Consider the following 24,185-nt stretch of genomic DNA (forward strand, 5'->3'; position numbering starts at 1 on the left):
GCGAAGTGCCCCGAGGATCTACAAATCTTGCATTGGTCCTGCCGACTTGCAACCTCAAATCTCTGGCGGAAGAAAGACCCATCGGGTCGCCGTAGCATGATGTGGTATCTTAAATATTAGGGTCTTGGACAATGACCCTAACCCTGGGTACCCCATCCATCCTGACCGCCTCAGCAGCCGAAGAGGGCTCGCCAGGAAGAGGGGGGATCTCTGCTACCACACCAAACCTCTCGCCAATAACTGAAAGAATCCGGTGATAAACTGAGGGGAGACCAGGGAACCTAATGAAAATAGAAGCTCCCTGCTTGTCCTCTTCAAAGCCCAGTTGAAGGGAAACAAAAAAGTCCTCCTGTAGCCTAGAAATAGAAATTCGGCCTGTAGCAAGTCTCTCGTGACGTTCGGGGAATCTAGGCACACTTGAAAGAAACCCGGTCCCAACAAACGAACATCCTTAAGGTGGGGGGCGAGCTCCCGGGGAAGCGCCGCAAGAATCCAATCTCTAGCCTGTGATCTGGAGGGGTGTGAACCAAAGATGCATGCGAAGAGAGTCGTGGAACACTCATTCTCCAAGTCCTTTTGCAACTGCTGCAGCTTGTCTTTTGAAAATGTGACGGTTCTCGCGGCCGGTGTGTGCGGTAACGGATTGACTAAATGGGTGCCCATTCGTCAATTGAGGTGGGGAAGGCCGACTCAAACACAAAAAAAAAACTCCGTCTGCTTTCCTGATGCCCAGGAGACCCCCAAAAAACAGGGGTACACTTGAAGGGAGAGGGTGAAGGAAGGAGGGAGAATGGAGAGAGAGCAAATCAGAGAAGAAGGGGATAGGTTGAAGGAGGAGGGAGGCTGAAGAAGGGGGGAGCTGGAAGGGGGGAGAGGGAGGGCAGCAAGGGAGAGAAGGGAAAGGGACAGCAGGGGAGTGAAGAGGAGAGAGGGAGGGGAGGAGAGGAGAGGAGGAGGGGGGGAAGAGGAGGAGAGGGAAGGGGCCGGGGGGGAGGTGCAAGCAGCAGGAGCACGGGAGCAGCAGTGGGGGGGGCAGTGTAGGCAGCGGCACGGGGGGGGCACGGGAGCAGCAGTGGGGGGGGGAACCGTAGGCAGCAGTGCGGGGGGGTAGCGCAGCAGCAGCGCGGGGGGTGTAGCGCAGTAGCAGGGGGGGTTGCATAGCAACAGCGCGGGAGCAGATAGCGCAGCAGCAGGGGAAGGGGAGGGGAGGAGAGGGGAGGGGAAGGGGCAGCAGGTAGGGAGGGAGGGGATGGAGGAGGCAGCAAGGAGGGGAGTCGAGGGAAGGACAGCAGGAGGAGCGCGGAGCAGCAGCCACGTTGTTCAGGAAGCAGTTTTTTGTCCCTCAATGCCATTTTGAGATACTATATGTACCAATAACTTCACTTTGGAGCATCCCAAATGACACTTCCGTGGATTGAATTGTCCTCCTGCTTCTTCCATTCTGTGGAACACTTGATCTAGCCTCCATGCATGCTCTCTCTTGGAACTGTACACACATATATCATCCAGAAATGCTCTCACAAATTTATCAATGAAAGGGGCTAACACTTCATCAGTATTCTCTTGATCCCATCCCGGTGCATTCTTCAATCCAAATGGCACTACTTTGTAACAAAAGCAGCCCTAGGGTGTGATAAATGTAGTTTTGATTTGATCTTCCTCTGCAATTGAAATCTGGAAGTATCCATAATATCCATCACACACAGTGTATTTTTCATACCCTGCCACTCTATCCAATATATCATCAATAAAAGAAAGAGGATAATGATTGCTTTTTGTTATCGCATTGAGAGGTTTGTAATCAATACATACTCTCCATCATCCTGTGTGTTTGGGAATGATTACCACTGGATTGCTCCAATCTGAATGCTCCATTGGATATATCAGCCCAGCCTTGAGCAACTTATTTAATTTCTCTCTCAGCACAGGCAAAAGCTCTCTGTGTGTCCTCAATTTCTAAAAGCAGGCCTGCTGCCTTCTTTTAGCTCAATGTGTATTGGCTCACATCTGAAACCCCTGATCTCTTCATGTGAGGTAATAAACAGCTTTGGATATTGATGAATGACCTTCATATACTCTTCCTTCTCCACTTCTTCCAAACTAGAATTGAGCATGGACAGCAATCTCTCTTCTCTCTGTGTCTGGGAAGGTGGGGGTTGCATCAAGTTATCCATGTCTTCAAGCTTACTCTCCTATTTAGCTTCTTGTATCTCTGCTACCTGCAATTCATATGCATTAGAATCCTTTAACAGAAATGATACTTGCCCCTTCTCAGATGTAGTACTTTCCTTTTCCGTCTCACTGTCTGGCTCGTTTCTTTTGGTTCTTCTTCTATTTCCCGTCTCTTGCTCATATCAAATTTCTTGGCCTTTCCCTTCTTATTATGCATTGTAATTGTACCCATCTTTCAGTTTTGTATTGCTTCCACATGTTTGAGCCAAGGTCTGCCCAAAATCAGCGAGTATGCTCCCAAACCAGCAGGCATAATGTGGCAATTAATGCAACATGATACTCCAAAAGCATCCACTACTACTCCCGTGCATATACCCTGGTTTGCCTAACGGAGCCTAAAATCTGAATGGGCATTCAATTTTAACCCCAACCTCTCCATACATGCCTGAGTCATGACACTTATTTGTGCACCGCCATCAACATATGCCTCTCCAACACTCATACCTCCACACCATGCATCCACTGCAGGGCATGAATCTGGAAGATCTTCCACGGACATCATCTCCATTTCTCCTCTCGTAGGCTCCTGCTCATTACTTTTTCTGGGATTAGCCAACTTTTTCCATTCTCTCTTGAGCTTCGGGCACAAACCAAGGAACTGTGCAAAAGTTATACTGGCTGTCCTCCCCTTCAAATCATTCATCATGTATTCCTCTTGACCTTGACCAATGTGCAAATCTGAAGTTTCGTAATGTTTCTTGGGCCTCCGACTCTTCTTTTTAGGAGATTGAGGATTGAGATCAAACTCCACATGCTTTCCTTTTTTTGCAGAGGGTCCATTTTCTCCTGCTGCACTCCTTGTTCTCTTTGCCACTAGCATGATCTCCGGAATAGTCTCCACCCTAATCAGGTTGATTGCCTTCCCTTTTCCCTTATCTTCCCATTTGACTCCTTCACTTCCACATTAAAGTCTCTTGTCCTATCATTTGTCTTCTCCATTACTGGATAAACTTCTCCACCTACTCTTGTTGCTTTATCACAGTGAGGGCTGATATGTCCCCACTCCCCACAGTTCCAGCACTTCACATTGCTCATGTATCCCCGTCCTCTACCTATTCTAGCTGAATTTCCTTCACTCCCAGCCTCTCTTGTTATTTTGCACACCTCGTCCTCTTCCTCTTCCTGCAGTCTCCATCCAATTTAGGCCGAGTGACTTCATAAGCTCTACAACATCATGCAAGTCCTTCTTCAGGGAGTCATCTTGCATAGGAACAGACACTGGCTCTCTCTGTGCATAAGCCTTCATTGCTTTTGGACTTCCAATCAGATTCTTAGGCTCCTCTTGCAGCCAAGCTGCCTCAGTCTCTGGACTTTCCATTCCTTCTCCCTGGCCACTCTGACTGCATCCTCAAAACTATCCAGATTCTTCAGCTCCACTTTCAATCTGAGTGTAGGCTTCAGGCCAGCTATGAATTGATCATCTGATGTGGTACCTTTGGAACAAGAGCTTCACACCATAAACTCCATAATCTCCCAAACTGAATTAGATACTGATTCACATCTTGCTCTTCCTCCTATCTCACTTTGCACACCTCTTTTCAAACTTCATTAGGGCTCCTAGCTTGTGCAAACCGTGCAAGGAAAGCTGCGTTCACCACTGTATACTCCGGATTTTGCTATTGAGGATGAGCAGTCCTGAAGGTAGCAACTTGAGTCTGCAGCCATGCTTTTGCATCTCCCTGCAAGCAATAATTCATGATCTGAAACAAAATCTCAGGGGTTGCCCTATCTTTCATAAGTGCTGTAAATTTCATCTTTTCCAAGAATCTCACTGCATTCTCATATGGCATACCCCAGTACTGTGGGAAGTCCTGTGCCATCCTCACAATCCTACAACTGCCACACCTTGACTACTGGACTGCAGGAGGGAGCATGCGTGACCATCACGGGGCTACAAGAGGGACCCGTTGCCTGCAGTTTGTGACCAGGAGGGATCCTCCGTGCGATCAAGAAACCAGGTGAGGCGGGCTGAGGGATGGTGGGAGTGGCTTGAGGGGTGGCGAGGTGGACTAAGGGATGGCGGGGGCTATGTGTGTGTGTGTGTGAGAGAGAGAGAGAGAGAGAAAGAAAGAAAGAAAGAAAGTTTATTAAAGTCTTCGGGAGACCGTGAAGGTCTATGAGACTAAAGATAACTGATACAATGAGCATAACGGTGGTGGTCTCAAAAGGGGTCAACCAACCGTTTCTACAAAAAAGAGGTTATGAAGGACTATGTGTCTAGTCCTGATACAAAAAATATGCGTCTACCTCCAGATGATACAAAGAAGAAGAAGGGGGGGGCACAAAAAAGTGGGGCAGAGGGGGGAGATACAGTATACATGTGCAGGTGGTGATCGTCAGAGACCAATCATAGAGGGGCCGTCAAATGGGAAGTCGAAAAAAACCCTGCGATAGATGATTGGCCTCTGACGTCACGCGGCCTAGTCGAGCTCGGTCGTCGGGGGCGGCGGGTGGCCCTGTGGATGAGGGCAACGGTAACCCCAGTGGGACGGGCCGAGAGCAGAGACGAGATGTCATGGACCTGAATGTGTGAATCTGTCCGCTGACGCAGCTGTCGTGAATCTGGCTCTCGCTCACGTCCGTGTCGTCGGCTAGACTGAGAAGAGGTATCCTGTGGCTGAAAGAAGTCAGTGATAGGCCGCTGGATATCCTCACGCCGTGTGTGCTGCTCGTGTCGTCGTGCTCGGAGAGAAGTATCTCGGTGGCGGGTCATCTCATGTAAGAAAGCGGCAAGGCACCGCTGATCCGGGAATTGTAGCATGTGTGAGAGGGAGCCGAATCCGTTGCGGAAGAGGCAGTGGTATCGGCCTCGAATGGCATAGTAGATAGGACATCTGAACTCAAAATGCTCCTCCGACTCGATCTCCTGTAAGTCGCAAAGTGGGCAAAGGCAGTCCTCTCGTGGGATACCCTCTGCGCGTCCACTCTCGATCCGTAATCGGTGTGACGAGACCCTAAACTGACCGAGGGAGATCCGGAGCGCATGTGGTAAGATGAAGTTGTGTGTAACCCGGAGGTGTGATGAAGCCCTCTTGTGAGATCTGGAGGCAGTGTCGGCGGTAGAAGTTGAGCTTCACAGGAAGCTCGGAGTGAAGAAACCATGTCCACTAGGTGTGGAGCTGGAGCAGATCCGCTCGAATGAGCCGGTTGACCTCCTGGTCAGTGGGGGAGAGAGGAGATGGTGGAGCGTCGAGGTTGTACTGAAAAGGAGGCAACCGGTCTAAGTCGAGGCCCAGTCGGGTGAACCAACTGGAAAGACGACTATACCAGCATCGCTGGTCCCCATCAACGGATAAGGCCATAGAGGAGGATAGGGCTAACCAAGGTAGGCGGAGGTGACCGTCAGTGGAGGAGCCAAAATCCCTGACTCTGTGGAGGTAGGTGATAGCCTGAAAAGCCGCATCAAGTTGTAGGGGTGAGGCGCCGAACTCTGCTAGAATGATCTGGTGTGGTACCGATGGTTTGCTACGGATCATCCGAGCAAACATCAGTATCTGCAGGCGCTCAACTCGAGCCCACTCTGTGGAGTGGTAGCACTGTCGCTCCAGCCTGGCAAGAGCGGCGTATCCCCGGCTAATCTTGGCCTGCATGGCCGGGTGCATCGTGAAGATCGGGCCTGAGAAGACAACGCCCAAGTATGTGTAGGAGTCAACTATCTCAACAGGGTTGTCGGCGAAGAGGAACTGCTCTCGGTGCATAGCGGGTCTGGAAGTGTTGAAGATCATCACCTTGGTTTTCCCAAGGTTGACCTTCAAGTCATGTGTATCACAGAAGGCCTGAAGTCCATCCAAGTGTCGCTGAAGACCAGGAGCAGAAGAGAATAGTAGTACTACATCGTCTGTGTATAGGAGAATCTGGATGGCAGTCCCCGCAAGAGAGCAGCCTGCACCTCCGAGTGTCCTGATGGTGGTCTCGAGCTTGTCGATGTAGAGGCCAAATAGAGTCGGTGACAAGGGACATCCTTGTTTGACTCTGATAGTGCTCGTGATCTCTGGGGTCCAGCTGGTGCCAATCCTGACCTGCCTCGTCACCCGCTCATAGAGAGCTACTACTGCCCAGATAATCGCCGAGTCGTAGCCTAACTCCTGCAGACGTCTGATGAGTCGGGCGCGGGGAACGGTGTCGAATGCCTTGCGGAAATCCACAAAGCAACAATATACTCTCTGTCTCCTGTGTCTGGCCTCCTCAATAATCCCTCTAAGTGTAAAAATGTGATCGTAAGTCGAGTGATCCATCCTGAAGCCGGCCTGTCCGGATGCCCTGAGCCCCTGTATCTCTGCGCGAGCACTGACCTCGCCATCTAACACTGATGCATAGATCTTGGACATAACATGTCCAACCATGATGGTCCTGTAATTCCCTGGATCCATGGGATCTCCTGCGTTGTGGATGGGTGTGATAGTGTTCAGGGTCCAGGCTCTAGGGAACCCGTGACAGACAGCTTCATTGAACAGCGTTGCCAGGATGGGAGCTAGAGTTTTGATGCCGTAGGCAACAAACTCTGTGCATAGGCCCTCATGATCCTTAGCTCGACCGTTATGAATCTTATGTGCTGTGTGGGTGATTCCCTGGGTTGTGAAGAGGATACAAGAAACGGGGCGGGGGGTGGATGACAGGTCAGGGGGGGCTGATCAGGGATATCATAGAGTGTGCGTGCATAGGTGTGCCAGAGGGAAGTGTCCGTGAGGGGGGAGGGGGATCGGCGTTCTAGGAATTTCCTCCAGAAATCCTTGGAGTTGCTACTAAACAGAATGTTCAGTAGCGTATCCTCATTCTGGCGCAGGAAGGCTAGCTTCTTGCAACGGACTAGTCGACGATAATCCCTGGTGAGACGTGGGTTGGCCCTAGCGTTTCGCTGGGTTGTGAGTCGGAGTGTGCGGCGTAATGCTTTGCACTCGTCATCATACCATCTGTTGCAAGGGGTAGAGCCAGCGGGTGGAGGGCGGGTGGACCGGGCAGTGGAAGGAAAGATGTGGCGGGCTGCATTGTGAAGGGAGTGGGTGATAAGGGTGGCTCGGTGATCTAGAGAGGGTATGGTGCCTATGTGTCTGAGGAGGGAGGCTAGGTGGGCTGAGTAATTAGGTGAGAGGTTATGATCGAAGTGTATATCATGATAGGTAGTATAGTCCGGGGTGTGGCTGGGAGAGGCTCGGGACGCAAGGATATGAAAGAAAAGGTAAGTGTGATCGGCTCCTGGGGGTAAGGGTGCAGTGCGGAAGTCAATGATCTGTGGGGCTAAAGCAGGAGATCCCAGAATATAGTCGACGACACTGGCTCCTCTGCCATGTGGGAAACATGTGAAACCAGAGGAGGCAGGCCACCGATCTAGTCCATTGTAGATGACCAGATCATGTATACGTCCAAGGTCCAAAAGAGCCTGCCCATACCCAGTAACGGGAGCGCGACTCTCAGCTGAGGAGCGAGGGAAGCCCGAGTCCTCTGTGTCCATCTCAGGTAATAGGACCGGATCTGAGTGGAAATCCAGGAGTGATGTCTGACGTGCACCTGTCCTTGCGTTGAAATCCCCAACTAGGAGGACCTCTCCGCGTCTGGAGAACTCCACAATGTCTGAGTAGAGATCTAGATAGGGGGATACCCCCGTGTCCTCGCGAAGCATCCGTGCGAAATGTGACGTCTCAGGAGGAAAATAGCAGACTGCAATAAAGAGGTCCCGTGTGGAGGGGCGTCGGAATCGGAGCCATAGGTAACGGGCATGGGCATCCCGTCTAACCACGGATGTCAAGCTCGTGAGCGCTGAGCGAAGGAGTATTGCAACTCCGCCTGACCCTCGAACCCCCCCAGTATATCTGGTCTCCTCACGGAATACTGACTCCCAGGTATAGCCACTGACCAAGGGGAGAGGGTGCTCGGGGCTCTCATGTGTCTCTGTATAGAAAGCGATGTCGCGTCCAGTGTATGACTCTGAGAAGTTCCCAGGGTCAGACCAGAGGGTACCATTACAGTTCCATACGGTGCATGCCAAGGGTACTGTGTGCTGAGTCTGAGTCTCATAGACCATGTCTCCCTATTTGGGGGGGGAGTCTGCTACCATGTCTGGAGTACCTGGTGGGGCTCGGCGACGAGGGCCAACTAATAGGCGGCCATCTCGGACGACAGCCCACTTCCCCTCCTGACGGGCTACATCTCGCTGTTGAAGCAGGGTGCGCCGCTCTTCCACCTGCATAGGTGTGAGATCCTCATCCATGAAGATAGTAGGGTGGTCCCGTAATGTAGCACGCTGCCTGAGTGCTGCAAGTCGAGCCTGAGTATCCTTGAATCGGATGATGAGTGGCTGCGGGCACGTGGGATCCCGTCCTGTGCGCCATGCATGCTCGATCCCATGCTCGACGAGGCCGAGGGTAGAGGTCACAAAAGCAGTCGCGTCCGCTAAGGGAGTGAGTGAATCTGCGCGGGGGATACCTCGTACTCGGATGTTGAGAGCCTTACTGGCCCTCTGTTCCTACTTGGTGATGGTGGCTGAGACCGCTGCTTTGGGTGCCCGTCTCGCAACGTCCACCCATCTGGTAGTCTCCGCAATAGCAGTCTGGATAGTAGCGATCCGCTCCTCTACCTTTGGTGTAGTTTGCGGGGCCGCTGTGACTGTAGCAGTGAGAGAGACAACCTCGTGATGGAGGTGAGTGATCTCCTGGCGCATGCTCTAAATAAGCTGGTCTTGTGCTACGGTGTGATCCCGTAGTCGATGTAGCTCCGCAAAGATGTAATCTATCGTCTCAGGTGGGACCCAGGGGGGTGCGAACTGGGACATGGCATATGGCTGTGGAGGCGTGGGCGATAGGCTAGCTGTATATGGTAGACGAGTGGAGAAAGGCTGCTGGGTGAGGGGAAGGGGGGACATAAGAGTGGTGGAGACAGAAGGAAGCTGTGTGGGGGGTGAGGGACTGTGACCCTCTCTTGTGGGGGGCAGGCTGAGTGGTACAGTGGTGGGGGGGGCAGTGATTGGAGTAGAGATGATGGCTACGGGAGAAAGAACTGCATTGGTGTCCATTGCACCCGATGTTTTCAGGGCTGGTTGGTTGTCAATTGCTAATCCACTCCTGGAGATGCGCTTTGTGATCTCTCCCACGATTGGCTTCGGAGACTGTTTGGGTTTGTGGGCCATTGTAGGACTTGTTCAAGTGCACGATTTCCAGGGGAGGCAGATCTTGTGCAGCATTGCTATAGGGGTGCGCAGGCCAGTGGCAAGCCAAGGCTTGCAGCAGACAAGGGCCCTCAGACCACGGGAAGGCTGCGGGAGGGTGTGGGGTAGAGGCTACGGGAGGGGGGGGGTGGTGCAGAGGCTGTGGGAGGGGGGGGGAGTAGAGTGGAGCTACGGGAGGAGGGGGGCAGAGTGGAGCTACGGGAGGGGGGTAGAGTAGAAGGACTTTCTTTGATTTTTTGGGTATTTGGAGAGGGAACAGGGTGTCCTCCCCCCCATGCGAATAGACCCTTAAAACCGTTAAACTGTGGGGAAAAGAGACCCCCTATAAGATTTTAAGGTGTTTATTTACCCACCAAGTACCCCCTATAATGGTATCTAGAGCACCAATCTGCTCAAAACAAGTATCCCAAACAGAGTGTACCAGTTTACAGCATAAAAACAAGGAAGAAAGGTGAAAAGAAAAGGAGAAGAGGTCATTTGAAGTGGTTTTTCGACACAAGCGAAGCGGGAGTTGGATAAGTACCACCAACTCTACAACACTTGACTTTTGCTTTAAAATAAACCCCTTTTCTGAAATTACAAGAAGTCATTTTGTATTACTAAAAGGAAAGAATGGAAGGGGAAGGGCAAGGGATATTTAATAATGGACTTGTCCTTTTTCCTCCACTACCAAAAGGAGATAGGGAGAGAACATCATCACCTCCTCCTAAAGAGGATAATGTAGATGAGAGTTACACACATATTGAGTATGATAACCCACGTATAGAATTACCTTCATCTCTCCTTCAAGAATCTCTTGATAGAGAGTTTCCCTTTAGAAATGAAGGGAGAAACGAGTCCATCCAAGAGTAAGGCGCTGAGTTTACACCTTTAACTCAAAATACCATACACATATATTATAATCCAAGTGCAAGAGGGAGAGAGGAGTCTCCTGTTGATAAGCTGGTTTCTCAGCTTAGCCATTCCATTATGACAAAATTTGGGACTAAGAGAGTGCTGAAATTTGGGGATGAAGATTTAAGTACCCCCTCCAAGAGAGCTAAATTCCAACCCGGAGAGAGAATTGAATTTCCAAAGTATGATGGAGCAAGAGAGGCGGATAAAATCCTCAATTGGATTCACCATTTTGAGCTATATTTCGCCCATCAAGATAAGACTGACCACGAGAAGGTTGCTCTTGCCACACTACATCTACAGAAGGATGCTTTGATGTGGTGGTCCTTATCACAAACTAGAAAAGAGCCTATCCGTGATTAGTAGACATTAAAACATTATTATATCTTATACGCCAATGGTATAACATGTATTTGTATTTACGATGGACACCGTCCAATTTGTTATGGCGGTGGATCATCTGAGTAGATAGGACTAGTGGAGCTGAAGCCGTTGCTTCAGATGGCATCAAATTTGGACATGTGATACTTATTTTATTAATAAAGATATGCACACGTGTCTAAGTCCTAGGGGCAATAGGAAGGGAAGGGTGCGTTAAGGTGCATTGAATGGTAGATGCATGGGTCATAGGATAAGGGTAGGTGTAAATGGGAAGATGGAACTTGAGTGATCTCAAGGGACATCAATGAAAGGGTATCACTGTGTCAAAATCCTTGCAGAAATCCTCAAAGTAGCAATAAGCCCTCTATCTTTGTGCCCTGTTTTCCTCAATGATCGCTCTGAGTGTGAGTATGTGATCCATAGCTCTTGAGTCCTTGAAGCTTTGTAAAATGGCTAACCTCTATGTTGAGCACGGATTCATATACCATGGACATGACACGCCCAATCAGAATGGTACTAGTTTTCCGGGCTCATGGGATCTCCTGTCGTGTGAATGGGGGTTATAGTGTTAAGAGTCCAGTTGTGAGGGAAACTAGTGTAAATTGCTTTATTAAAAAGCTTTGCTAAGATCGGCGGGGCCAAGGTATTTATTCCATATTCAATGAACTCATTACATTGGCCCTTGTGATCTTTTGGTCGGCTGTTGTGAAGATTTTGAGCTATGAGTTTGACACCACTGGCTTGTGAAAAGTGTGCATGATGTGGGGCGTAGCGCATGTGAGAGATCCGATGTTGGTTGGTTAGGAACATCATAGTCTATGCGCATAGGAATGTTAGGGTTTGGTGTCTGTGAGGGGGGATGGGGCTCGCCGCTCAAGGAACTTGTGCCAAAAGTCTTTAGGGTTTTTACTAAGCAAAATGTCTATTACTCCTCGTTCTAGCAAATGAAAGCCTACTTCTTCCGACGTACCAGATGACGATGATCGCGTATCATCTCTGCCTCCCTCGGAAGATGATGCTTATCTCTGAATCTGAGTTGTCAGCGTAAAGCCTTACACTCATCATCACACCAATTGTTACATGGTACTGAGCCAAGAGGTGGTGGGCGTGTGGAATGGGTAGTGTCGGGGAAAATGTGTAGGGCGGCCTCATGGAGAGAGCGTGTGTAGGAGTGATATGTGGTCAATGTATGTGAGTAGAGTGGAGAGGCGTATGGAGTACTCGAGTTTTAGGTTGTGATCAAAAGGTATGTCTTGGTAAGTAGTATGTGTTAGTGGTCTCGTGGTGTGCAGCATAAGCCGTGGGGTGGATATACTAAAAAACAAATAGGTGTGGTCCGCTCTTGGAGGTAGTGGCAAGAGCGAGAAGTCAGGAGATTCAATGAGATAGTCAACTACACTGGATCCACGCCCATGTGGGAAACAAGTGAATCCACCTGAGGAGGGTCAGCGGTCCAGCCATTATAGTTGATAAGATCATGTATCTTGCCCATGTCTAGTAGTGCATGCCGATAAGTTATGATTGGTGCTCGTCTGTTTGCAGAGACCGAGACATCCTAGCCTTGTCTAGATCAAATCTGGTAATAAGTTAGAATCATCACAAAAATCTAGAAGTGAAACCTGGCGAGGTACACATGATATGTTTGTGTGGGTTTGGATTAGATGCCCTTCCCGAGAGGACCTTTTCATTGTAGTTTTTGAAGAGACCTAGTAGCTAGCTAGGAACGGAATGGAAATATGGAAAGCATAATGAAAGGCAAAATGGAAAGGAAAATGAAAGAACAAGTGCTAGGCAATGATAACCAAAATACTCACATGATATAAAGCTTGATGTTGACTGATGTAATAGACAATAGACAAGTACAACACTATATAGTGTGCCAGTAGACTCTAGAAAGTCACAATGTCTATGGGATATCTCCCAATATGACACGTGGCGTGTCTAGGACTCACTAGACTATAAAACCACACCTAGACCACCTAGAACACTCATTTTAGATTCACTTTGGCTTCATATTCCAACACCCCCCCATGAAGGCAAGGTGAGAGACTACTGGAATGGAACCAAGAACAGAACATGATAATGACGGTCATCAAAACTGTGCATGCTGGTCTAGAACTAGACATGGTTCCTACACAATCTCAGAGGCAAGTGAGCATGGCTCAGAGGCTAGTGAGCATGGTACAACAGACTCAGAGGCTCATCTAGCATGGCTCAGAGGCCCAACATGCATAAATGCATGACCAATTCAGAGGTCTAGGAGACCAATGTACCAACATCCTGGAGCTCTCGAGCCAGGCCTGATAAACAAATAGACCTATCAAAGCCAATACATATGGCTCTCACAGTACATTCCTACTTGGCTTTATATCGGGAAACCGGGATGAAGTCACACACTAAAAAATAGGAAAACCAATACATCTTTTTAGGAGGACTATCCAAGGCAGAGGACCTTCAGACTCAATGAAAACCAACCACTCAATACATATCATTTTAAGGGAACTACCCAGGGCAGAGGACCCCAAAATAACATCAAGCATGTAGTAATAAAAAAATAGGTCGCTTATGATAAGAGATGTCCTCCAGATAGCCACTGCACATGTGTGCACATCCCTGCGAGATGATGACGATGTCGATGAAGCGCGAGGTAGGAATGCTCCAAAATGTGTGTTGGTGAAGTCCATGGGGTAGCTACATGGAGCACTCACATGATGACTCTCAAAATGCCAGAAGGAGAGTCACCAATGTCGAAGTAGAAGCCTCAGGTACCACGACCAATCGGGAAGTCAATCAATGCGAAGTACCTCAGGCATCGATCGAATAAGCAATGTTGAAGAAGTCACTTGTTGATGTAGAGTGGTCTACATCAAGCTCGAGGTGATGCACTAATCAGAAAGATCACTGTAGTGTAGTATGTCGGAGTAGTATCAAAGAACTCACATCTAGCTCGGGAAGTTTTCACCAATGTTGGAGTAGCCATGTGAAGGAGTCACCGCAATGTAATGTCAAGAGCTCATTTGGGACAGAGATGCAACAGGAAATGGGACAGGAAAGTGGTGCACTTTTGGAGAGAAGAATGGCGTAGCTCTTGAGCAAGTAATGGCGGGCTGAAAATGAAGACGATGGAGAGGGTAGTGACGAGGTAGATCAGCTCCAATGCCGGTGGTGAGGCTTGGGTAGGAAGGGAGCTCAAGGTGGAGAGGCAAAGGAGAGGAGGAGAGTGGAACTAGAGTGGAAGGTGCTAGCCTCTCCATAGGTCTGAGATGGGCTTCAAGGCCTCCTCATCCCTTGAGGAAAGCTCTGATACCATATGAAGAGACCTAGTAGCTAGCTCTGATACCATATGAAGAGACCTAGTAGCTAGCTAGAAACGGAATGGAAATATGGAAAGCATAATGAAAGGCAAAATGGAAAGGAAAATGAAAGAACAAGTGCTAGGCAATGATAACCAAAATACTCACATGATATAAAGCTTGATGTTGACTGATGTGATAGACAATAGACAAGTACAACACTATATAGTGTGCCACTAGACTCTAGAAAGTCACAATGTCAATGGGATATCTGCCAATATGACACGTGGCATGTCTAGGACTCACTATACTATAAAACCACACCTAGACTACCTAGAACACTCATTTTAGACTCACTTTGGCTTCATATTCCAGCAGTTTTGTATTTTCCTCCCAAGACCTCACACTTTGATTGAGACCTACAAGAGGAGGCTGACTTAACCATACACAACCCTCTACCCACACATCATGGATTTCTGGAGTCACGGTGAAGTTCTCCTTGTTGGGTGAAGGAACAAATGGAGAAAGGTTGTGAACACGAGTGAGCAAGAAGTCGTCACACAGAAACTCCAATAATTTTGCTCAATGAAAATGAAGTACAAGTACTTGGTATATATAGTACCCAAGTACCACACACCAAAATAGACTAAGTCCTCTTCTATCCTACACCACCATATCATTGTATGTGTCTATAAATCCCCCCTCAATGATATGGCTGAAGTACTTTGGAATGATCTCATAAGTACGTGCTGTACCTAAAGTACCTGCTGTATTCATTCATGTGTGTAAGATATTTGCCACATTGTCCTCAGTGGAACATTAGATAAGGTCAATGAAGCCATTTGAAATACAATCCCGTATGTAGTGATGATGATTTTCAATCGTTTCATGCGAGCATGAAAGACAAGATTGGTGCCAATGGCAATGCAACTCTGGCTATCACAAAGGAGAGAGGTTGCCTCACCATCCTGTGCATGATGTAAGTCATGCAAAAGCTTCCTTAACCGCATGCATTCCATATTGGCTGCACTTGCGGCTTTATACTCTGCTTCACTAGAGGAAAGAGAGACTGGGTCTTGCTTCTTACTGAGCCAAGAAATATTGGCTGAACCTAATGAGAAGCAATAGCTAGAAGTGGGTCTTCTATCATCAATGTCCCCTGACCAATCTGAGTCTGTGAAATTACTCAGAGAAATGTCACAAGCTGAAGCATAATGCAAACCATAAGAGAGAGCGCCATGCACATATTTGAGAACTCTTTTGGCTGCATTCCAATATGTGATAGTAGAACAATGGATAAACTGACTTAGCAACCTTGTAGCCTAGACAATGTTTGGCCTAGTGGAGCATAAATAAATGAGACTACCAACCAGCTGCCTGGAAAGTGTGCCATTAAACTTTTCAGCCTCATCATGCTTAGTAAGTTTGAGTCCTTTTCCAACAAAGTAGCCACAGGTTTGCTTTCTTCCATCTTAAATTTCTACAAGAGATCTCAAGCATACTTTGTCTGTGACGTGCATATTCCCTCTTGGCTCTGCCAAAACTCAATGCCAAGACAATAGTGCAATAAACCCAAATCTGTCATGTCAAGTGTCTGACATAAGGCGGACTGCACTGCTGCAATTTGCTGTGTATTTCTCCCTGTGAGTAGTATGTCATCCATGTAAAGCACTAAAATGACCAAGTTTGAGTTTTCTTGCAGAACATAAAGATTAGGCTTTGTATGTGTATTGACAAAGCCTTGGGACAGCACAAAATGATGTATCTTGTGATACCATGCATGGGGTGCTTGTTGACCTCTTCTTTGAGATCTCTGCTCAAAAAAGAAGTCTTAACATCCATCTGATAGACTGGCCAACCATAATTTGCAGCAAGAGAAATGACACAACGAATGGTAGTCATCTTGGCTACCAGAGCAAAAGTCTCCTCATAGTCAATTCCCTCTTCTTGAGCATACCCCTTGGCAACGAGATGGGCCTTGTATTTTTCCACAGTACCATCGGAATGGTACTTGACCTTATAGATTCATTTGGTGCTCGCGATATTTTTGCCAATGGGTGCACCAACCAAATCCCATGTGGCATTCTTTTCAACGCACTTAATTTCAGATTCCATGGCATTCTGCCATGAAGGATGTCTCTATGCATCCTCAATCCTTTCAGGCTCAATTTCAGCTTCCATAATGGAGGTCATCAATGCAATATTGACCTGTCCATGAGCACTTTTTGTGCTTGCCCTGATTCTCCCCAAAGTAGGCTGATCCTTTGGTCAATCTTGCCGATTTTGGAATGGATTTCTCAGCTGTACTGCTGGATGCACCACTTGGAGTTGTATCCAGAGGTTGACTGACTCAATGATGGTGGTAATGTATCCAAACATTGGGCTGTTTTCCCTCACTAGCTAGCTGCTCATCTGGAACATTTGAGGGAGAATCACCCTCAACATGTGGCAAACTAGCTGAAGTATGGGAGAAACCCATATCATCATCCTCAATCTAAATTATATCCCAAGGAATATCATCATAAGGTGGAAAATCCACACTAGTGGGTTGCATGTATTCATTTTCAGCAAATGCAACATCTCTGCTGATTATTATCTTCGTGGTTGCTGAATCATAGAGCCTAAAGCCTTTACTTTCTGTACCATATCCAATAAAAATGCATTTGATGCTTTTGTCATCAAGCTTTGATCTAAGCTGAGATGAAATCAAAGCATAGACAACCTAGCCAAACACTCTGAAATTATGAACCTTTGGCTTTGAGCCATAAAACCTTTCAAAAGGTGTCACAGTGACCAATGCTTTTGTAGGGCATCTATTCTGTATGTATGTGGCTGTAGTAATGGCCAAAATGCCTTTGACACTTTCTTGCATTTCTGCATGCATCTTGTCCTTTCCATAAGTATCCTATTCTTTCTCTCTGAAATAGGATTGTGCTGCAGTGTGAGTGGCACGGTCTTGTGATGTTTGATCCCATTTTCGTTCAAATACCCTTCAAAGGCATTTGATGTGCACTCTCCCTTATTATCTGAACAAAATGTGTGTATCTTGGAATTGGTTTGGTTCTCAGTCAAGGCTTTGAACTCTTTGAACCAATAAAACACTTCAGATTTAGTCTTCATGAGGAAGAGCCATGTGAATCTAGAATAGTCATTAACAATGAAGGTAACAAAATACCTTGCCCCTCTATGGGTTGTCACGTTCATAGGACCACATACATCACTCTGTATGATCTGCAAAACTCTAGTGGCTTTCACTGAATCTGAGCGATCCTTCTTGAACGGAAGACGGTGCAATTTGCCAAGAGCACACCCTTCACACACTTCATTATCTGGCTGCTGTAATTTTGGCATTCCATGAACCATTTCATTGTTGTACAAGCAGGCCAATGCCCTATGATGAACATGGCCGAAATTGGAATGCCATAAATCACTAGGAGAAGAAAATTGAGACAGCCAAAGCTTGCTTGCTGGCAGAGCATCAAGCTTGTAGAGCCCTTTATCATAAGTACTTGTTGCCCCAATTTCACACCCTTTCTTGGGATCCTTGATCTTGCATTGATCATCTTAAAACTCAACAAGCATGTGTTGATCATGGGCAATAGAAGAAACTGAAATTAATTTTTTCTCAAATGTGGGACATACCAAATATCACGGATGTATTTTTTCTTTCTTGAATCCAAAAGGATGGTAATATCTCCCACTCCTATGATGCAACATTTGCACATGTAACCTATCTGCTATGAACAGGTGAGATTTCCTCAAACCTCTCCTTTCTAGGAGTCATGTGCTTAGTAGCACCACTATCCAAATACCATTTATCATAAGTACTTGTTGCCCCAAATTCATACCCTTTCTTGGTATCCTTGATCTTGCATTGATCATCTTAAAACTCAACAAGCATGTGTTGATCATGGGCAATAGAAGAAACTGAAATTAATTTTTTCTCAAATGTGGGACATACCAAATATCATGGATGTATTTTTTCTTTCCTGAATCCAAAAGGATGGTAATATCTCTCACTCCTATGATGCAACATTTGCACATGTAACCTATCTGCTATGAACAGGTGAGATTTCCTCAAACCTCTCCTTTCTAGGAGTCATGTGCTTAGTAGCACCACTATCCAAATACCATTTATCAATGGCAGCAAAAGAAGCATCAATAGAGAATCCCCCTTGGCATCAGCAACATTTGCACATGTAACCTATCTGCTATGAACAGGTGAGATTTCCTCAAACCTCTCCTTTCTAGGAGTCATGTGCTTAGTAGCACCACTATCCAAATACCATTTATCAATGGCAGCAAAAGAAGCATCAATAGAGAATCCCCCTTGGCATCAGCAAATACAAAATCTTTGTCCTCTTGTGCAAAGTGTGCCTGTGGTGGAGCATTTGCATTTTCAGCTGGTGCAACAAAATTACTGCTTGTGCATTTCCTTTTCTTCTCATTAGCAATCCTTTTTTGACACTCTGCAATATAATGACATGACCATTTACAATAATTGCATCTGCCCTTCTTCCCCTTAGGGCCTTGATTTGTACTTGCATTCCCCTCATTCTTGGGCTGATATGTATGGCTGTTCTTTTTCTGAAAATGACCTCCCTTTTGCTGAAATTTTCCATTTTCTTGGGTGACAAGTGCTTGCCCACCTTGACGCAAAGAATAGAAAAAATTGGAGGTCCTCTTTTCTTCCTGTAACAACAACCCAACTAGCTCATCAAACGAGAGAGGGGCTGCCTTGAGCATAATAGTCAAAGAGGTAACAAGTGTGCCATAAGATGGAGCCAAGCTGTTGAGAGTGATGGAGACTAATTTCTTGTCATCTGTTTCCTCTCAACACTTTTTTTTTTGGGGACGTAGAATGCGGGTTTATATTCTAAAGTCAAGAAGATGTACAAGTTTTTTACATCACCAAAAACAACAAAACTCCTTCCCTACACGGGGAAGCTGTACTCAGATCTAAGAGTCTGTCTACTGATCTGGGAAGCATTTCAGTTAGCTTCGTCCTTTGGCACCACGTGGGATACCACCTTGATTTCTGTGCTTGTGCATGTATGACCCTTTTTATCGCTGCTCTCTCTTCAGGCGCACTAGCAGGTACAAAGATAAGATCATGAGAAATAGGAGGAGGAGTAGTGTTCTGCAAAGGGATCGGTCTTTCAATCTCTTGGTTTTGAGGCTGTTCTCTTTCGTTTGCTTCCTTCTCCACAAGCAGTCATATCTGCTCCAGCAGGCTGTTTCCTTCATGGGCAAGATCATCTTCTTTCTGAGTGAATGCATGTATTTGTGTCTGAGCTGTGAGGATCTTCTGAAGAACGTCACTGCGCTCCTAGTTGCACACATGAATTTTAAGAAGACATTAGTAGCATGAATAACTTTATCCTTAAAAACTTTTGCACACCGAGAGAACCAAATTGCCCAAAGTGCCGAGGCTTGGAAGGTGTTCTACTTTGATGGAGCTCTGTTAGGGGTGTCTCCTAGTGAAAGCAGCCTCAACAACGTAAAGGGTGGTAGGATCCACTTAATTACAGCATACACAGTAAATAGACAAGTAAATATACACCACAAAACAAATCACAGGGGAGCTAGAGCGCTCCTACTTAGAAACAAGGACGCCAATTGGCCCCAAACATTGGCGCTCCTTGCGGTATTTATTTAACATTCATTTGAAGCCAAGCGGTTGATTACAAAGGTCTCTGGGAAGTTGCACCACAGGCAAACCAATGCCCGCAGACTCCCAGTCCAGCCCACCTTGGAATTCCTTGCTCAACTTCAAACGGTGAACAGCATCCAATCAATAGACAATCCTGTATCCTCAGCCAACCAAAGTATGCAACAAAGACCCCAATAGCATCCACTGTCTGAACCACGCTTGCAATCGCACAACCAAGTGCCCAACCAGCCAAACACGGTTGAAGAACTGCAAGACAAAGCCCTCATCAGCTGAACTCTGGTGCAATCAAACAACCAAACACTTCCTAGCGGGTTGCCACAGTCTATAGCTTCCTTGGCCACTGCCCAACAGCATAAATCGACCTTTCTTCGCGTGGAAAGAAACCCAAACGCAATAACTAGCCAGCAACCAACCTGGGAACGGCAAAAGCAGGCAAAGACAAGCCTTCTTCTACCTAGAATCCACAGAAGAAAGGTTACCCTATCTAGAAAACCAAGATCCTGCGGAGATAAGCTGATTCTGCTCTGGCATAGCCCTAAGAGCAGCCTAGAAGCGAACACCCACGCTTGGAAAGTTACCAAAACCAGTCACAACACCCAGAAAGCTCCGGAAAATCAGGTCGAAATCTCCTGCAGAGCCTGAAAGCCTGAAAAGGTAAGTCGCATTTCACCTAGAGCAGCTTGGTTAAGTCATGAACTCCTGAAACAGCCCTAGAACCAATTGCAGGCACCTAGAACAGCCCAAAAGCAAATCGCAAACTGGAACAGATACCCTGGCAGAAATCGCCACCTGCAATAGGCTCCTGGATCAATTGCGATTTGCTGTGGCAGTCACTTGGAACTGGCTCCTAGGTAAAAACGAATTTCCCTGGCAGGCCCTAGGTCTTCTGGCAGGCTCTGGATCACCTGAAATTGGCCCTTGGGTAAAAACGAATTTCCCTAGCATGCTTTGGATCACCTGAAACTGGCCCCTAGGTAAAAACGAATTTCCTTGGCAAGCTCTGGATCACTTGAAACTTGCCCCTGGGTAAAAAAGAATTATCGTGGCAGGCTCTGGAACCTTTTGGTAAAAAGCAATTTGACTCTAGCAGCACCTGGCAGGGTCTGGCAGCTCCAAATTGATGATCTGGCTCCTCTAAAACTGATTTGGCCAATTGAATCTAAAAGAAGGGCTCCTTTCCCCTTTCAAAGCCATAGGCTCCAAAAAGCAATGTTTTTTAATTGCACCACTCTTTTGGCCCCTAAAAGCAATTTTTTTTTTTGGCACCACTCTTTTGGTCCGCTGTTGCACACTTTGGCCCTAGGAATTAATTGCTTAGTAACTGGCACATTCACTATTTCCAAGGGCCCACTAGGAATTTTAATTTCCCAAGTCTCGCCCCATGGCCGGACCCTTGCGTCCTAGAGGCTCAAGGCAGTCACGTGCAAATTACGGGAGTCGCAAATCAAAAGTCTCATAATTTCATGTCCTCGTGACACCCAGGAGGAGATGAGCGTAGTTTAGTGGTAGTCGGGCGTGACGGATCTGGGCGGATCTATGTTGAAGACCATAATGTTCTGGATCTACGATTGAAGAATAGTTGCGGAATGTCCTCCTGGGCGCTTCTACATTGATTGCAGATGCCGTCGTCATGTCTGATCCTGCGAGATCTTTTAGTAGTCCAGACTCCTTTGTGTAGGATTAGCCAAAGCAAGCAGGATTGCTTCTTAGAGATGTTTTTTTCTCATACTTTTTCGAATCTCTTCACCCATGTCTCCCAAGAATCTCTTCTGCACCATTTTAGGTTGAGTGTCTTTAGTATTTCTTCCTGACCTTCTACCCAAAGTCTATCCTACACCACCATATCATTTATGTGTCTACATTGGGGATTTCAACAGGAGGACAGGTACATGGGAGAGAGACAGAAGGGAAAGGGATGGGGGGAGGCAGCAGCAGGGAGGGAAGGGGCAGGGGTTTGGAGACAGCAGTGGGGAGGGAGGGAGGGGGAAGGGGGCGGGGGGGGCTGAGCAGAAGCGGGAGGGAGGGGTGGGGGAGAGCAGTGGAAGGGGGGACAGGAGCAGGGGGACGAGAGGCAGCGAGAGGGAGGGGGGAAAGGGTAGGAGCTGCAGCTCGAGTTTATTTAACCCTCTTCTCCTTTCCCCCCCAAAGAACCCTCTTTTCCTCTTCAGTAGATGTGACATGAGAATTTAATAACAGCATTTTAAAGGATTCTGCAAATAAAGTAAAGTAAATTGTTTATGTCCTTCCATCATCTATAGTGGATAGATGAGTCATAATAAAATAAATGTCTGCAAGGAAATGCAATCTAATTTCCAGTAAAAGGGAAAGCTTTTGATTTTATGTCTGGTTAGTATACATAGGATATACATAAAAGCTTGTAATTTAGTCTCTAATATGAAGCATGTCCAGGTAACAGGACATAGTAACTTTTGCAAGCTCTACACCTAAGCAATGACTTACTTGAAGTCGAGCTTGCAGGTGGGTTTATTGGAGAGACAATTTACGGAAATGACAGAAGCAAGAAATAAAAAAGAACAGGATATATCCAGCGTTCAGGAGGCCATAAATGCTCATTGTCAAGAATCAAATAAGATCTCCTCACGCATACTTCCTGACCTGAAGGAGGAACTGAGAAGACTTGAGGTTTTTTAATGGTGCAATTTGTATGAATAAACTACATATACTTGAAAGGTCAATAGCTCTGTTGCCTTACCACACATTTTGGCTTCTGTTTTTCTGACTCAGCAAAGTATGCTATTGTATTTCTTGGTCCACTTGCAAGTTGGAGCTTTGCCATCTGAAAAAGAAGATCCATAATTTCCAAGCAAGGAACAGCAGGATTTCCAAGGAGGACAAAGCCATAGAAGTCCTGATGATGAAGTTAAAGGAAAAGCTCCATGGACGCTTGGTAGACTTGGCCAAAGTGAGCGGTGACATGATGAACGCAATCAATTCAATTATGAATCACATGGTCAACACATCGATGACGTAGGGTCATCAAATAAACATATAAATCTTTCCTGTAGTACTTGTTAATGGTTGATTGTGATGGCCTTGTTTAGAAACATCACATGCTGAACTCGATTTTGTTTACATAGATGTAACAAAATAAGGAGAAATAATTATAAATATAATACATTAGCTCACCCTCCTGACTACCTCACCTCGTACATTTTGCCATCTCTTCTTCAACTGCCTGATTGCACCTGTCTTCTTCCCACAAACCCATGCCCTGCATCCACCCATCATCTAGCCTGTGTCGTCCACCCTCATTTTCTGTTTGTTTCTTCCCTGTCTTCCATCCCTTTGTTCTCTGCCTGAGTTCATGTTTGCTTCCTGGCCCCTTGCCATATCACGCCTGTCAACTTTCTTGCTGCCACTTTTTTACTCATTATCTCACCACTTGTCTTCTTTCTGCTATTGCAATCCTTTCCACCAATAATCCATTCTTTACTGCGTGGCAGCTCTCTTTGTGAACCTTCCCTGCTCACCTTTTCTTCTTGTGAGCCCCTTTCCCAATTGCTTTCTCTTTGCCTCTTTGATTTTATGTTCAACTTGTTCTCTTATTAGCTGCCTTATTTTTCAAACCTTTTGTCTTCACTAGACTGTCTCCTATCCTGGCAGCCTCTAGTAAGTGTTCTTTCCTATTCATTTATTAAATGCCATAACAAGAGGAACCAACTGGTCTCATGCCATACTCACCCAGGGTCTGATAAATTTCGCAGTACGGTTGGTAACTGCCCAGGAGTTGCTAGAAGATTTCGCCCAAGTGGCTGCACGTGTTGTGAATGATTTCTCTCCAAATCAGGGTTAGGATCTGCTTGCCAATGACATCACTGCAATTGGAATGGAAAATTCTCCAAAGGATCTGCTTGCCGATGATCTCACTGCAATTGGCATGGAAAATTTCCAAATGACAATGCTAAGCATAGCCTCCCATGGGAACCCTTTACAAGTGAAGTAAGAGAGGCATTGTCTACATGAGAGCATGGAGGATATCTTGGATTGGGATACAAACTGTCCCGGATATGGATCTCTGCCCCGAATTCGGATTGCTGTCCCAGTCAGACCCGTGTCTTGGTCCCGAGTCCAGCTTTGAATTGTGGTCTTTGTAGGACCTGGATCTCTATCCTGAACCGGGATCCGGATTTTTGTCCTGGGTGGACCAACATCACTGTCCATCAACCCGGATCTGGATTGTTGGCCTTGTCTGCCCTTGATCTCTGTACCAAGCCAGATCCAAATTTTTGTTTTGGACCAACATGGATCTCTGACCCGAATGCAAATCCAGATTGCTGGCCTGGCCAGATCTCTACCCCGAATTGGATCTAGATTTCTGTCCCAGTTGGACCCAAATCTCTGCCTCAAAACTGGATCAGGATAGCTGGCCCGATCAGATCCGGACCTTTGTGCTAAACCCGGTGATAGGACAAAACCTGTATCAAGTTTTTTAGCACTGTATATAGCTGTGGGTAGGCACATAGTTGTACACATCTAGGGCAAGGCGTGGACTTTTGGCATTTGTGGATTTTTCTTTCACAAGCATGATGGA

At 46.8% G+C, this 24,185-nt stretch overlaps 1 protein-coding gene across 1 annotated transcript in view; it reads left to right on the forward strand.

Annotated features, from left to right (window-relative positions):
* Positions 1 to 24,185, forward strand: part of LOC147893064 (structural maintenance of chromosomes protein 4-like) — a 93,708-nt gene that overhangs the window by 37,185 nt on the left and 32,338 nt on the right. The window contains exons 12-13 of the mRNA XM_087387582.1: positions 22,112 to 22,276; positions 22,416 to 22,621. Coding sequence (XP_087243708.1) covers positions 22,112 to 22,276; positions 22,416 to 22,621 — 371 coding nt within the window. The remainder of the gene's footprint in view (positions 1 to 22,111; positions 22,277 to 22,415; positions 22,622 to 24,185) is intronic.

Source organism: Dipteris shenzhenensis, chromosome 16 (assembly GCF_047967505.1).
Source record: "Dipteris shenzhenensis isolate YYH24624 ecotype China chromosome 16, Dip_SZ_1.0, whole genome shotgun sequence".
Classification (NCBI taxonomy): domain Eukaryota; kingdom Viridiplantae; phylum Streptophyta; class Polypodiopsida; order Gleicheniales; family Dipteridaceae; genus Dipteris; species Dipteris shenzhenensis.